Source organism: Loxodonta africana, chromosome 9, assembly GCF_030014295.1.
Source record: "Loxodonta africana isolate mLoxAfr1 chromosome 9, mLoxAfr1.hap2, whole genome shotgun sequence".
Classification (NCBI taxonomy): domain Eukaryota; kingdom Metazoa; phylum Chordata; class Mammalia; order Proboscidea; family Elephantidae; genus Loxodonta; species Loxodonta africana.
The window spans coordinates 43,341,752-43,357,625 of record NC_087350.1 but is presented as its reverse complement, the minus strand read 5'-3'; the positions used below and the strand labels follow the sequence as shown (position 1 = coordinate 43,357,625).

Below are 15,874 nucleotides of genomic sequence, written 5' to 3'. Positions count from 1 at the left end.
TGCTTTCGGGCATGGCTGAGAAGAGGCTGTCCTGATCAAGGAGCTGGATCCTGAGGGTTCCTGAACCTGAGTTGTAACTTGTTGCTTTCCTAATAAACCCCATAACTGTGAGTATGGTCTGTGAGTTCTATGTGGCCATTGCAATGAATTATCGAACCCAGCAGAGAAGTAGAGAGTGCTGTGGGAGGGACGATTGGTGTCAGAATTGGTAAAGATGGCAGAGAGAGGAGGCATATCTGACCTCTCCCTGATAGGAATCAGCCTTGGCTGTTACTGTTAATTCTCCTCCCCCTCGTGAAGTTAGAGGAGGTCAGACCCCCCCGCCCCGCCATGCCATTTTTACCATATGTTTGAGCTCATTGTTGCAGCTATTATGTCACTCCATCTCATGGAGGGTCTCCCTCAATGATCTTCTCATTCTAGCATTCCTTCTTCAGTTATTAGCTGGAATACTTCTATAAAGAGAAACTTCCATTCATTAACTTTTTGGTTACCCTGAGGTAGAGTTCATATAGGACAGGCAGGATAAATGCTTGATTCTTTCCCTTTATTTACCAGTTTTCAGAATAATGAGCTGCCTGTAAATATTTGAATGAATGAATAATGCATGCATGGATGAATTGACAGGGGTTTGGGAGTCAGGGCTTCCCTCTGTCTGCTGTCAAGGCCATGAACCTGGGCCACAGGCAGAGGGCAGAGGCGCCGCCACTGACCATGGCCAGGCCTACATCTACACACTGAGAGGTGAGTGGGCACCTCTTGGTACTTCTTGACCCACCTCAGTCATGGCTAAGGAGATCAGACGCTGTGTTACTAAGAATACAGCATCTGGGACAAGGGTGTCTCAAAGCTCCACCCCAACCAAAAGGTAGGAAGCCCTGAAACCACCATCCACAAGGAGTGTAGACAAACAGCAGAGGGTCCAGGGCAGCTTTCCCGCTGGGGAAGGGACTCAAAGGGGTGGTGTTCCCAAGATGGAGAAGGAGTCGGGGATTTTTCAGCAGGAAGGCGTGTCGGGGCAGGTTGGGCTGGGGGCATCCAGGGTCCCTCCTAGGCCAGCTCCAGCACCTTCGGAGTCCCTCCCGGCTGTCCTTCCCCCGGGGGCCAGGACACTGCCTGCAGCTCGCTGACGTCTCTCCTCCCTCTGCGTCTCCCTCAGGTGCAAGTGCAACCTGCACGCCAACCTGTGCTCCGTGCGTGAGGGCAGCCTGCAGTGCGAGTGTGAGCACAACACCACCGGCCCAGACTGTGGCAGGTGCAAGAAGAACTTCCGCACGCGGTCCTGGCGGGCAGGCTCCTACCTGCCCCTGCCGCACGGCTCTCCCAATGCCTGTACGTACCAGCAGAGTGGCTGCCATCACCAGGCCACCAGGCCACCAGGCCACCAGGTCAGGGATCTCACATACACATAGACACACACAGACATATACACAGACACACACACAGGGACACAGAGACATACCACAGACACACATGCACACACGCACACACAGACACGCACAGATGCACGCACAGATGCACACACATGTGGACACACAGACACAGAGAGAGATGCACAGACACAGACATACGCACCCTCGTTACCAGGCTCCCCAGCACCAGGCCTTGAAATCTAGACTCTCCATCAGACCTACATTCTACTGAAATCGAAGCCGCCCTTCCGGCCCTGCCTGCAGGGAAGCCAAACATGAGCTGCTCAGCCATCTTTCCAGCTGTCCTTCCCCTTCTTGACCCTGAGGGCTGGGAAGGAGGCCACCAGGATGTCAGGGCTGAGGGTGGTAGAGACCTCCACTCCAGGCTGAATTCAAGTGGCAGCACCATCTCCAATAATGAACGTTTATGGGGTGCTTACAGCAAATGGCCCTGACGTGGTCTTGTAGTGCCCCATTTTACAGAGGCCTGCTCTGAGGCCGCCCTGCCCTAACCCAGGCTGTCCTCTCCTTGCTCTGAAGCGGCCCTCAGCGTTTACCCACACACCCCCGCATCATGAACACCCTTCGAGAGACCCCCACTCACTGGGGACCATTTGGTAAAAGCCAGGCTGGGCCCCAGCAAAGACACAGGGCATCTCCACAAAATTATGAAGCCCAAGGAGTTGCCCAGCTGAAAGCTTCTGAGAAGGACCCAGGCTGGCCCTAAGGAGCTCTCCCCAGCCTCACCCACGTGTGGTCTTACTCATGTCTTTCATTTCTCAAGTACTTTCTACCTGCCATAGGCTGCACCAGGCACTTTCATATACACCATCCATTAACCTTCATAACCACCCTACAGGATAGTGTTTTTATCACCCCATTCTCCAGATCAGCAAACTGAGGCCCTGAGAGCTTTAGTGCTCACCCCAGTGAGTCAAGTGCCAACACCAGCAATCAAGTAAGTGGCTGGGTCTGACACAACACAAAGGTGGCCAGGTGGCCTCCTGCCCCAGGACCTCCTGCTCCCCTAGGCACATTCATAGGCTGCTTCCTCAACGGGTGAAAGATTTGTGTGATGTTAGGCTGATCAAAGCTGAAAGCAACACAGTGAGGCCATGACAGGCGTGCGGTGCCAGTGCCCAGGACAGTGGCGGAGACAGGCCTTTGAAAGAGGTAACTTGTCAGGTGCGGCAGGCACTCGTGATCTTCAAAGGTGCAAAGTGAGCTCCGGGTGCTGGCAAGCCCCCCTCCCACCCCCTCTACCATCCCCCCGCCCCCTGTCCCCTGGGTTCTGTCCCTGTCTCTCTGTTGACCGGAAGCCTTCCTTTCTTTACTTTCTACCCCGTCACTTCTCTCTCTGACTCCTGCTCTCCCTCCCTCCCTTTCATCTGTCCTGGAGTCCTCCGCTCATTTCTGCTCTTCCCTCCCCATCCCCTCACTTTTTCTCTCCCTCACTTCCAGCTTTTTCCCTCCACCTGCCCCTTTCTTTTCTCTCCCTCACTTCCCCTTTTTCCCTCCACCTGCCCCTTTCTGGGAGGATGCTCCAAGATCTCCTGTCTGCCCAACTCCCACAGCTGAGACTTTTACCACAGGCCTGGTTCCTGGTCACACTCAGGAGGGCCCACTGCCCCCTCCAGGCTGGAGGCTGGCCCTCCCCTTTTACCAGCGATGGACAGACAGGCTGAACCCTCTGCTCCCTCATCCTGGAAGGGGAAGCCAGAGCTCCCTTGCCTGGAAGAGGGTAGGAATTGTCTGTGGCTTCTGTAACAAAGTACCACAAACTGGGTGGCTTACAGGAACAGAAATGTATTGTCCCAGAGCCCTGGAGGCTGAGAGTCCAAATTCAGGGCATCACAGGGCACTGCTCTCTCTGTCCATTCTAGGGGAAGATCCTTCCTTGTTTCTTCCAACTTCTGGTAGCTGCAGGCATTTCTTGGCATTCCTTGGCCATCTTTGTTCTGTATGGCTCTGGCTCCATGTCTCTTCTCGTCTTTCGTAAGGACGGCACTCAGATGGAGTAAGACCACCCTACTCCAATATGACCTCATGTTAACCTAACAACATTTTCAAAGACTGTTTCCAAACAAGGTCACATTCACAGGTACTAGGGGTTAGGATTCGACATAAATTTTGGAAAGACACAATTCAATCCATAGCAGAGAGGTTCTTGGAACTGGCCTCAGCTGCTCGATTCCTCAGGGATCTCTGGGAATTGTCTGAGAGGCACCCAAAGCCCCAGGAACAAGGAGTTTCTCTTAGAATGCTCTGGAAGCTGCTACTTGTCTTCAGCTTCCTTGGGGCAATCAGCGTCAGGAAACCAGGAGAAAACGACCCAAAGAGACACAGACTGAAGCAATCCTCAGGCTAATTTTGCCCACACCCTACCCTCGCATGCCCCCGTTCCAGTAAGCAGGCCAAGCTGCAAATCTGGGAGTCACCCTCAACTGCCCCTCCTCCCCCCACATTCACCCGACCTGGTGAGCTCTCTCCTAAATACCTCCTGAACCAGCTGCTTCCCTCCATTCCCATCACTGCCCACCTGTGTCTCCTCCATCTCTTCCCTACACCTGCAGTAGCTTCTTCTCCATCTTACTGTTTCCTCTCTTGGCCCCTCCACTCCATCCTCCTGCACACAAGGGCTTTCCTGACCTGGGAGCTCACGGGCTTCAACCTTCAGCTCCCCCTTCACTTCCATTGCCCTCAGGATAAAAGTCTATCTCATCAAGCCACTCCCACAACAATGTACAAGACTCCTGCCAGTGACCCCACCTCCCACAACTTCTTGCCTTTGAATCCTCTGTGTCTGATTTCTTGAATGCCCCACCCTCCAGGTGTCTCTTGAGACTGCATCCTGGCACTCATTCCTGTGACTTGGAACATTTCTGGCCATCCCTCTGCCCCTTGCTGGCTGGCTCCTGCTCACCCTCCAGGGCTCATCTTAGAAGTCCCTTTCCTGGCACTGTCCCTTGTCTGTGCCTTGCCCCCAGCCCCTGCCTCTTCCCACCTGAGCATGTACCACACACTCTTGTCCTCACCTGCTCCTTCCTCAGTGTGTACATGCCCTGAGGCCATGCCTCCTGCCTCCCTGTGCACCCTCGGTTAATGAATGAATGTGGGTCCGGCGGACTCATTCTCCCAGGCCTCCCTCAACGCTCCAGCCAAGGCACAGCCTCAGCTTACCCAGGAGAGGCCCCATGTGACACACGTTTCACTGGGGAGACCACAGCATCCACCCCAGGAGGGCCTCTCTGGGGGCTGGGAGGTGTCCCTAATCTCATCATTTCTGGAGAACCTCACCAGTCCCTTCCCTTTTTGACCATGGTGATTCTTACTCTTATAAGCCATGATCATAGGCCTCCCATCACTTTTCTCTCCATCACTTCTGGCTCTTTCCCTCTCCTGAGGCACTAGCACATACCAGAGTCATGGGGCGGGGGGGGACAGTATGACTTGGTGGTAAGAGCTTGAGTTCTATGTGGCCTTGGACAAGTCATTTCGCCTCCTGAGCCCAGTTTCTTCATCCGCAGAACCAGGATCATAATAAAACCCCATCATGGGGCAGTTGTGAGGGCTAGATGGGCTCGTATAAGGACAGTGCTTAGCACAGGGCTTGGAATATACCAAACCAGTTGCCTTTAAGTTGATTCCATTTCATAGCGACCCCATGTATACAGAGTAGAACTGCTCTATAGGGTTTTTGAGGCTGTGACCTTTTGGAAGCAGATCACCAGGCCTGTCTTCCAAGGCACCTCTGGGTGAGTTCAAACCATCAATCTTTCGATTAGTAGTCACATTTACACCATCCAGGGACTCCTGCCTGGCACATAGAAAGCACTTAACACGTGTTGGTTACCACGATTATGTTTTACTAAGTTATTGGGCCACACTTGCATTTCCCCAGATGGGAATGCCCATGTGGTTTCTTTCTGGTGATCAATCCCATCGAAGTTCCAGCCAGCCAGTCTGCCCCTGTGGCTGTGACCTGTATGTTCTCTGACATCCCATCACCCCTTGGAGAATGCTCGCCCACTTCCACCTAATTTCCTTGTCATGCACTGGAGGACCCGGAAGTCTAAAATTAAATAAGAGGAGTATAAAGCTCCTAGCAGTGTTTGACACTTATCAGCGGGTCCCGTTGGGTAAGTCACAGCTCTGAGACTCAGTCTCTTCATCAGCTAAATGGGGCTAATGGCAGTTCCTCCCTCTCAGGGCAACAGTGGGAATGAATGAGGTTACACCCCCAAAGCTGTTACATGGTGTGGACTCAGAGAAACTCATCCTTTCACTGTCATTAGCATCAGGGTCAAGGAGGGGGTGCTCATGACCTTGAGTTTCTTTCGCTTCCGTGGAGGGAGGGAATCCTCCATTGCACTCCCCGCCCCTACCACCCTCCTCTGAATGGGGGAGATGGCAGAGGTGCCTTACTCCTTGGCAGCGCTGTGACCCTGTCTTCTCTCGCACAGGTGCCGCTGCGGGCTCCGCCTTTGGCAGTAAGTACACCCCTGGGCTGGTGGCCAGGGAAGGCCGCGGGGACCCTCATTGCACGAGCCTCTCTGCATGTCCCTGGAAGAGCAGGAGCCGAGCAGGGCCTTCGGTGTCCCTCTGGGCCTGCTTCTGCCTCTAATTGCACCCCATTTGCTTCTCCACCTCTCATCCCCTCCTTTGTGTCACTGTTTTGCTGTGGCCTGCAGCCTGCCACCTCTCAATTTCTCCCCACGAGCTTCATTGGAAGTGCTGCTTTGGAAAGTGAATGGGACTTTTTGCAGGTGCCCTTGACCTCTGGGTGAACTCCCTTCTCTGCTCACCTCCCCACCCTCTTCTGTCACCCAAACCTGGGAGAAGCTTCTCTCCTGCCAGACGAGAGCAGGGTCACCCTGTTCCCTGACCTGTGGCAGAGTCCCCACCATCCCGCAGTCTGACCGTGGGTTCCTCCTCCTCCAGTCAGCCTGCAGTCCCCACCTCTGCATCAGGCTTGGTTATAGGGAGGCTGGGGGAGGTCTGCCCCCATTCTCCATGTCCTGGTCAACCGAGGAATCTCAGGTCTAAGGCATGTAAGTCCAGGAATGGGGCATCTGAACAAGTATCGGGGGAGTCCTGAGAACTCGGCAAGGCAGGGTGAGGGAAGGGTGGGTGTTCCCCAGTCTATCAGTGAAAGTCGTCATTGTGGCTGCTGCTTATTAAGCAGTCACTGGCACCGGGCACCATGGTAAGCAAGATGCTCAATTAAAGCCAGTAACCCTCAAGCTGACTCCGACTCGTGGCGACCCCATGAGTGCCAGAGTAGGACTGTGCTCCATCGGGTTTTCAGTGGCTGGTTTTTCAGAAGGAGATCTCCAGACCTTTCTTTTGAGGCACCTCTGGGTGGACTTGAACCTCCAGCCTTTCGGCTAGCCGTGGAGCGCGTTAACCATTTGCCCTACCCAAGGACTCTAGGATGCTCATAACTCATTGCCGTCTAGTTGATTCCGACTCATAGTGGCCCTATAGAACAGGGTAGAACCACCCCATAGGGCTTCCAAGGCTATAGATCTTTACGGAAACAGAGCACCAGGTGGGTTCGAACCACCGACCTTTCGGTTAGCAGCTGAGCACTTAACCACTGCATCACCAGGGGTCCTAGGATGCTCATGCTACCTCATTCAATTCTCGAACTCACCCTCCGGGGTAGGCATTGTCATCTGCCCTGAGACTCAGCAGTGAAGGACTTCCCAATGTCACGCAGCAGCAAGGGCAGACCCCCAAACTCATAAATGCCTCCATAGGCGCTCCTCACCCGATGCCTCCCTCCCCCAGGCTGCCCTCTGCTGGGCTACCAGTGGCAGAGAGGGAGCCAGGGAGAAAGACAGATGCCAGAGGGGACACGTGGCTGCGAGGTCAGATGTAAGCTACTTCTCTGTAGTGCCCAGTACCCGCCAGCTCCCCCACCTGCTTTTGCTTTTCTCATCTCTCACCAGGCATTGGCAAGTCCCGGAAAGGCCCCGCCCCCAAAGTCCCTGCAGCCACCATAGCTGTGAGGGAGGACCCCATCACTCCTGCCCCCTCCACATCCACTGCCCGGGCTCCCACAGCCCCCAGCACCCCACAGCCCACAGGTGGGTGCCAGCGTATAGCCAATGACCCTGCCGTCCTGCCCTTTTCCACTCCCAGCCTGACTCCCTGCCTCTCGGCCATGGTTCTTGGGGCAGGGCATGGGCTTAGCTCTTAGACCTAGAGAATACTAGAACCCTGGAGCTGCAGGGACGCGGGCCAACCTCTCATCGAGCCTGAGCCAGGGGATTCAGGGGCTGCCTCAAGCTCCTGATAACTCTTCCTGCTGCCCCTCCAAAGCACTGCTTGGATGGGCCCTGAGACCAGTTGGACGAGGTGCTCTGGGGAGGAGGGTGCAGGTGGCAGGGAGGCCACACTGAATCCTGCCCCATTCAGGGCCTTGTCTCCCCGAAGGTACTGCTGCCTCAGTGTTCCGTACTCCACCGCCGCCCCATCTCCCTCACCCTCCCCTGCCCCCAGGCCCTCAGCAGCTGGGCTGACCTGTGGGAAAGGATGGAGAAGCCAAGGCAGAAGGGAGCCCTGTGGAGCAGGGGGTTTTAGAACATGGACAACGGGACACTTGGGGGCCAAGTGTGTGGGTCAGGAACAGGGGCAGGACAGACTCCTGCCTCCACCAGAGCAGGCCACTTCCAGGGTTCTGCAGCTACAAACATGTTTGGAAACCCCTACCCTCCAACTCTAATTCCCCTCCAAAGGCAGAATTTGTGTGTGTTCGAGACCTGGGTGCTGGGGTAGAGTAGCTCTCTGATCTCACCTGGGGATCTCGCCAGACCCTGCCTACCAATCAAGGGACTCATCCTTCCCAGAGGGTACCAGAAAGATGGTGGCCAAGGGGAATTCTTCCTGTTCCCAGCTGGGGAGGGGTGCCCCAATCACCCCACCACCCCTCCTGTGCAGGAAGGAGATAGCAGGGGCTCCTTTCTCCGTGGGCAGTGCTATGACCCTTCCTTAATGGGCCAGAGAGCCCTCTCCACCAGCTAGGAGAGGGATCTGACCCCCACACTCCAGCCTCCCCTGCCTTGGCCTATTGCGGGGGCGGGGGGCAGGGAGAGGGGTGCCCAGCCTTCTCTGAGAAATCTCCCTCCTTCAGGAGCAACCTTGCTCAGCCCTCAGAGGGACCCAGAGGCTAGCATAGCATACATATCTCTTTTTCTGTCTTCCTTCCCTACCAGGAGGCAGGGGCTAGCCAGGAGATTTCAGGATTTCAGGGGAGTCTGCTGGCCCAGGAATCCTCCTAGGGGTGGAGGGTGGGGTCACTCTGGGACTGCCAGTCTTGGGGCATAGGTTGGCCTGGCCACCTGTGACTTGTGCTTTTGCTGAACCTGTGAAGGGCAGACACAGAACAAAAATAGTCATGGTGTGTGCTGTGTATGCCTTCAAAGAGTGGTCCGTCTCGGTGGGAGCCAGACTCTGTCTGTTACACACATACATAGACACAGAGTGACCTTGAATCCATATTTGGAGCTGCTTTTGATTTGGTTATTGCAAGGGGTAGAGGGCAAATTATTCCAAGCTGGGAGCACAGGAGAAAGAGTCAGAGGCCAGAGAAGATGAACCCAGAGGAGGTAAGATTTGAAGTGTGAAGGTCCCTGGGCCCCAGGTGGTGAGAAGAAAGCAGCCCCTCCCGCAGGCTGGAGTAGCAAACATTTAGGAGGACCTTGTCAGCTTTGCAGTCCTGAGTCCGACTCCGACTCCGAGCAGCAGGGATTTAGGGGGAGAAGGAGTTCCAGTGCAGCAGCCAGTGACCCACGCAACCGCCTCTAGGTAACCATCCCTTCCCTGTAACAGCTGAGCCTATGCCTGCGGGCCCTGTTGTACCTGGAGTCCCTGTTAATAATGACATTCGTTCCAGTCGGTGAAGAGTGAGCTTATCCTGGGCTAAGAGCTTCACTGGTGTTATTGTGCTCCTTGCTCACAGCTCTATGGGATGGGGGCTGTTGCTTTCCTAATCCCACAGGTGAGGACACTGAGGCTTAGAAAGAAGCAGCTGGATTTTATGTCATGTGAATCATACCTCCGTGTTGTTGTTGGGTCCCATAGTATCAATTTTCGACTCACAGCGATCCCATGTTACACAGTAGAGCTGCGCCATAGGGTTTCCTAGGCTGTAATCTTTACGGAAGTAGATGGCCAGGTATTCTTCTGTGCAGCCACTGGACAGGTTTGAACCACCAACCTTTTGGTTAGCAACCGAGAGCGTAACCATTTTTCCACCAGGGCCCCTTTATAGCTCAATAAAGCTGTTTTTTAAAAAATAAAAAGATAGAAGCATCTGCTCAAGGTTCCAGGATTCGGAAGGAGCACAAGCTGGACTTGAACTCAGAACTCCCTGACTCCAGACACTGCTTGCCCACTCAACCACCCCAGTGTCACTGCCCTGAGGCCTCAGGGGGCCGTGAGGTGGTGCTGTCTCTAAGGCCTGGCTTGCATGGCTCCCCGATCCTAAAGGAACAGATGGGTCTTCCATATGGCCTTGGTACATGACACAGGCCTCCAGGAGAGCGATCTTCCCAAACACCTTAACAGGTCTCTGGAGAGCCCAGTGGGGAGCCTTTCTCTTCCCCAGCTCCTGCCCCAGAAAGGTCCTGGGTCTCTCCTGGTACCTCCCAACAGGTGCCCCGGGCACTTTGGCTAGAGTCCAGCTGGGCCCCTGAACTCCTGGCCCAGATGTTTCTCCTTCCTGCCAGTGTCAAGTTGTCTGGAGGGCAGGGGCTGCTGGAGACGGGCTGCTAAAGACCACTAATCCCTTCCCCAGCTCTGCCCACAGAGAGGGGGGCCAGTGAGAGCTGCTCAAAAGCAAAATGCCTCCAGGGCGGGTTTTACTGCTGCTCTAATTAAGCCCTTGCCAATTTGGGCCCGGCCTGCCTCCTCTCCTCATTGAACACCATATTAATGTCAATTTGATATCCAAAGGCTTCTGGCTCCCAGCTGGAAAATCTCCTGCACTTTTTAGCTGGTAGGTTTTCTTTTTCTTTCCCACTAACCGTCATTGTGCATAATCCCTTTAAGAAGCCGAAAAATCAGATTTCTCCCCTGTCCCTCTGGGTTTGTCCTTTGAAATTCGGCAAAGAGCAAGTTCTTCCCTTTGCCAGTGCTGCCTTCTTGCCTTGGCTGTGTGTCCAGTTAGACTTGGAGATGAGCAGTGTGGCATTTGGGGGCTGACTCATGTTAGGGTCCCCAGTGATATTGGGACCAAACTAGGAGGCCAGAAAGTGAGGGGTGGGAGGGCCCAACAGTGCACGGATTTGAGGCCAGTGACCTGGGAGACAGGTACTGGGATTGGTGTTACGAAGCCTTCATGGATCCTTCTGGATGTGTTTGATGATCTTGGCCAAAACATACACACTCCACATCCCCTTTGCAGCCGTTAGCCAGAGATTTCAGCACAGAAGGCTCCAGGCCCAGATACAAGACTTAGCTAACTCTACCTTTCACTTGGAATGGGGACCACACAGGGATGGTAGAAGAGTTCCCAAAATCATGTTTGCTGAAGAAAGGATTGTGCAAATATGCAAATTCTCAGGCATGGAGGGGCCCTTCCCGTCTGGCTTCAAGTCCACATGTGCCTGTCACAGGCTGCAGTAGTGTAGATGCTGCCTCTATAGTAGATTCAGACCCAGTTCTATTTGGCCAGTGTAGACGGAGCCCCTCATAGTGCTGCTTCTTATAAAGGGCCTGTGCATGTGTGCAACATGTCTCAATATGTCCCCAGGAGTCTGCAGGCAACCCCCTCTCATGACTTGGTTTTCTTCTCTTCTTTCCCCCAAGAGTGGACAAGGCCATCCACAGCTGCCCTCCTCTGGGAGAGCCCCCCGTGGCCCCAAGTGTCCTCCAGTGAAGAAGGTATGGGCAGGTCCTGTGACTGGCCTTAGGCGCCCTGGGAAGCTCTTTCTTAAGACACTTAAGCCCCTTCCTCTGTAGGGGAGGTAGCAGATGGACATGGTGGGGACCCAGGGTGGGAGAGGGGCTGAGGGAGCTGAGGGAAGGAGGTGTAGAGAGATGGTACCCTTGGTGAGCTGTGGGGCACAGCAATGAGGATCGGGGCCCTGGAGCCCTACCCATCCCCACCTCTAACTCTCACCTACTTGGAGAGGCCCAGTGTGACATCCCCAAACTCTGTTATCCCACACTACCTCCAAGGGCTTCGGGTCCAGTGGGGACTTGGCTTCTCACGGCCTTGACCCTTGCTCTGGACAGGACGCCCTGGGCAGTCAATGATGGAGCTCAGAGTTCCAGAGGGCTTCCTGGAGGAGCTGGTCGAGACTAGTCCTTGAAGGGTGGTTGACTAGGAGTAGATGACGGGAGAAGGGAGTACGTTCCAGTTGCAGGGACAGCAGGGCAAAGGTTCAGGGGTGGGATGGCAGTGAGGAGTCAGCCAACAAGTGGAAAATGTGCGAGTGTAGATGAGGTCAGGAAGGGCATGAGTATACCTGGAAGCCCTTGACTACCAAGCTGAGAGCCTCATCCTCCCATTGCCAGTGGGAGGAGACGTGTGTGGGCTCATGTGTAACACACAGGGCCTGCCTGCCTGCCTCTCAAGCTGGGCTGGGAGGTTATCTTCAACCTCAGCTCACCTGTTGCCTGGACATTAGGCACTAATGCCCTGGCTTAGGCAGCAACCTTGTTCTGCCTATCCCTCCCAAGCACCTCAAGTTCCCTTCCAGCCCAGCTATGAGCAGTGAACAGAGCTTTGAGCACCCTCTGCTGGCAAGTGGTTTTAGAGATGGGACCATAATTGGAGAGGGTCTGCTTTTTCCAGCAACCTGTTGATGGAGACAGGTAGAGCCAACTGGAGCCATGGCACCAGGCACTGGGGCACCCCAGACCAGGGCACCACAGGCTCCCAGTGGGAAGCCAAGGTGATAATGCCTCAAGACAGTGGCATGCTCACCCACAAATATGGGGCTGGGGACCTGATGGGATTCTGGGAAGTGAAAGGCAGGCACCCGTCCATGCTCATGGCTTGAGAGCACCTGGGAGTGGGGAATTTATGGATGAGAAAGGACTGACTTTGGCTAGAGCACGAAGATTGCTTCAGAAAGAAGGCAGATACCAAAACCTTGAAAGCCAGGTTCAGACTTTGGACTTAGATGCTCAAGCAAGTTTGGGGAGAAGAGCGGAGAACAAGAGTAGAAGGGGTGTTTTCAATCAGTCAAAATGTTGTTCAGCATCAGCTAAGTTCTTAGCACAGTGCAGGGCATGTTGAGGGACACAAATGTAATTTAGGAGGATTAATGCAGCCAGATGTGTAGATGGCATTTGTGGAGACAGGGACCAAAGGCAAGGCTGATTTTGTGTGGATGTGCTGTGTCACCTTTAGCAAAGGTACTTAAACTCCTGACTTCTGTAGGCTCTGAGAGGGGCCTGGCTCCCGACCTGAGGGTCATGTGCTCTGAAGCCAAAGGGACCGCTCCCTGCTTCAAATCTGAGCAGGTGACAGGACTGCCCCAGAGCTTGCTCACGGCACGGTCTTAGTTATCTAGTGCTGCTATAACAGAAATACCACGAGTGGGTGGCTTTAACAAACACCAATTTATTTTCTCACAGTTTAGGAGGCTAGACGTCCGGATTCAGGGTGCTGGCTCTAGGAGAAGGCTTTCTCTGTCGCCTCTAGAGGAAGGTCCTTGTTTTTTCTGAGCTTCTGCTCCTGGGCGATCTTCATGTGGCTTGGCCTGTCTTTCCCCATCTCGGTTTCTCTCACTTGCTTGTTTAATCTCCTTTCTGTCTCAAAAGAAATTGATTTAAGATCTGCCCTACACTAATCCTGTCTCATCAACATAACAAAGACAACCAATTCCCCAATGGGATTATAACCACAGACATAAACAAAAAAACAAACCCATTCCCATCAAGTTGATTATGATTCACAGCAATCCTGTAGGACAGAGCAGAACTGCCCCACAGGGTTTCCTAGGCCATAATCTTTACAGAAGCCGACTGCCACATCTTTCTCCTGCAGAGCTGCTGGTGGATTCAAACCACTGACCTTTCGGTTAGCAGCCAAGTGCTTAACCACTGCACCACCAGTGCTCCTTACCACAGGCACAGAGGTTAGGATTTACAAGACATATTTTGGAGGAACACAATTCAACCCATAACACGCACCTTGACCTTTACTGGGCTTTTCCCTGGGCCCAGACATCCCACCCTGGGCACGTGGACCATGGCTGATGAAAAAGCTTGTTTCTCATCTCTCCAAGCTGTGGGCACCTCTGCTACTGCCCCTGCCCCTGCCAAGGTCTCCAGACTTTTCCAGCTCAAGCCCAAATCTCCTCAAGTGATGCCTATTGAAGAATTTCAAGGTAAGAGGAAGTCCCGGGGCAGGATCAGCCCTCCCCAAAGCATCTCCCTCCTCACCTCCACCGGAGAAAAAAAGGTACAGGAGGAGGATCAATACCTGGCTCAGAAAACCCTCCCCTCCCTGAGTAGCTGGGTCAAGGTTAAACTGAGCCCCTCTTCCCTCCAGCCATCCCTCCCCAAGGGAGCTGGGAGCAGGTATGAGTCAGAAGCTCGGTGGGCAGGCCACACGGCAGGCAGAGCAGCTGCCGGAAATAGCCTGTCCCGGCTCCCCTGGGAGGTGTGGCCCAAGGGCTTATCCGGGACACAGGGGTCACCACCACTGCTTCCTGGGATACCTGAAGGACGTTTCACCTTCTCAGTGTCTCTGGAGGGACAAGGTGAAGGGGGTAGGCCCAAGAGATCCAGTGGTGGAAGAATGCCACATCTCCTCCTGGCCTGGGCACATGTCAGCAGCTGTTTCTCCAAAGCTTCACACACCCTTGGCCACCAAGGCCTGGGTCAGTCCTTCCCTCTTCTGTCACAACAGGGAGGTCGGGTCCTCTAGAGATATGCAGATAGTAGATGCCACCGTTCTTGTTCAGGGGTGCCTGCACTGGCCTTTTTGCTCAGGGGAGTGTTGCGTCCCATAGGAACAGCCCCCTTTCTTGCAGCAGGGAAAATGACATGAGGTGACTCTCTTCACCAAACCCCACCCCTTCATGATGTCATGGGAACTACCCCAATCCCTGGGAGCTTTGTGCCAGGCAGTCCTAGGACTTGCCCAGTCCGTGAAGCAGAGCCAGTCAGGCAGGGTGAGTCTGAGAACCAACTGGGTGGAGACAGCAGGACATCTTGGAGATGGTTGCCCTCAGTGTGGAGCCGCGTGCCTCCGGAAGCACTGAAAGTCAGCAGCAGGGCACCCAGATGCAGACTTTAAGGAGGCACTCACTCTCCAGGTCACGTGAGAGCAGTCTTTGGTCAGCAGGCCCTTCGGTGCCAACCAAACCTCCAGAACAGCTCGGGCCAATGGGAAAGGGTCCTGCAGGCCAGGTGGGCCTTATTCTTCCCACCAACTTCTAAAGCAGCATGGGGAGGAAGCTCTTCCCGGTCCATCTCATCCTGTCCAGCACTCATGTATTCATTTTTCCATCCACTTAACCACTGAGGATACAAGGATGAGGGCACTGAGCCCTGGCACCTCCCTCACTGAGTTTCCGGTCTGGCAGCATGGCTCTGTCCTTACATGAATCATCTCCTGGTCACCCTGCTCTCGGGCATCCTTCAGGGAGCACTTTGCCCTGCACCTGGCCAGGCCTTTAGGAGGTGCTGTCCACTGGCCCTCTGCCAGTTCCCTGCCCACAGGGATAGATGGAAATTTGTGGCTGCAGAATTGGTTCTTTTGGCCTCAAAGCTGGCAGATCCCAGTGTCTTTTCAAATGACAGGTGTGTTGGAGGCCCAGGGCACCTTCCTGTGCCAGATCCTTTTCTAAAAACACCTGCCTCCCTGTGTGTCCTTGGGCAGCTCCTCCTTCGCCCTGTGCCTCAGTTTCCTCAAATGCACCATTGGGGATGGGTGGGAGGGAGGTGGCAAAAGGAAGGCACAGTCTCCCACTGCTCGCTAACTTTTAGTGCTTCTCCTGCTTGGCCCGGCCCAGACTGTGAGTGCTACGGCCACTCTAACCGCTGCAGCTACATAGACTTCCTGAACGTGGTGACTTGCGTCAGCTGCAAACACAATACGCGTGGCCAGCACTGCCAGCACTGCCGACTGGGCTATTACCGCAACGGTTCGGCGGAGCTGGATGACGAGAATGTCTGCATTGGTGAGCCGCAAGGGAGCAGGGGTGGGCTGCTGGGAGTGGGCAGGTGGGAGGGCCTTCTCTCTTGTGTGCAGTCACATCACACAAATGTGCACAGGTCAGAGGACTGGTAGAAAAGTGTCAGGTGTGGTATGGAGACCCCCTGTCTCAGCATCACCTGGGGAGGCTGTGGAAATCCTGACTTGAGGGCCCACCCCAGCTAGACACCGAAGCCTTGGAATCGGCTCTGTCAGTAACCACCGCCCCCCCGCCGCCCCATGCACTGGTTCTCCACAGGCACTGGAGTTTGAGAACCACTAGGTAGAGAGTCAAAGG

At 54.5% G+C, this 15,874-nt stretch overlaps 1 protein-coding gene across 8 annotated transcripts in view; it reads left to right on the top strand.

The window, feature by feature from the left end:
- NTNG2 (netrin G2) overlaps positions 1-15,874 on the top strand; it is an 84,534-nt gene that overhangs the window by 66,346 nt on the left and 2,314 nt on the right. For 3 of the 8 annotated variants that reach the window (XM_064291277.1, XM_064291276.1, XM_064291283.1), the window contains 4 exons: positions 1,160-1,332; positions 5,876-5,902; positions 7,367-7,504; positions 13,661-15,388. In XM_064291277.1, coding sequence (XP_064147347.1) covers positions 1,160-1,332; positions 5,876-5,902; positions 7,367-7,504; positions 13,661-14,304 — 982 coding nt within the window. In that variant the 3' untranslated portion in view covers positions 14,305-15,388. The other 5 variants (XM_064291279.1, XM_064291278.1, XM_064291282.1 and 2 more) reach the window with 5 other exon arrangements.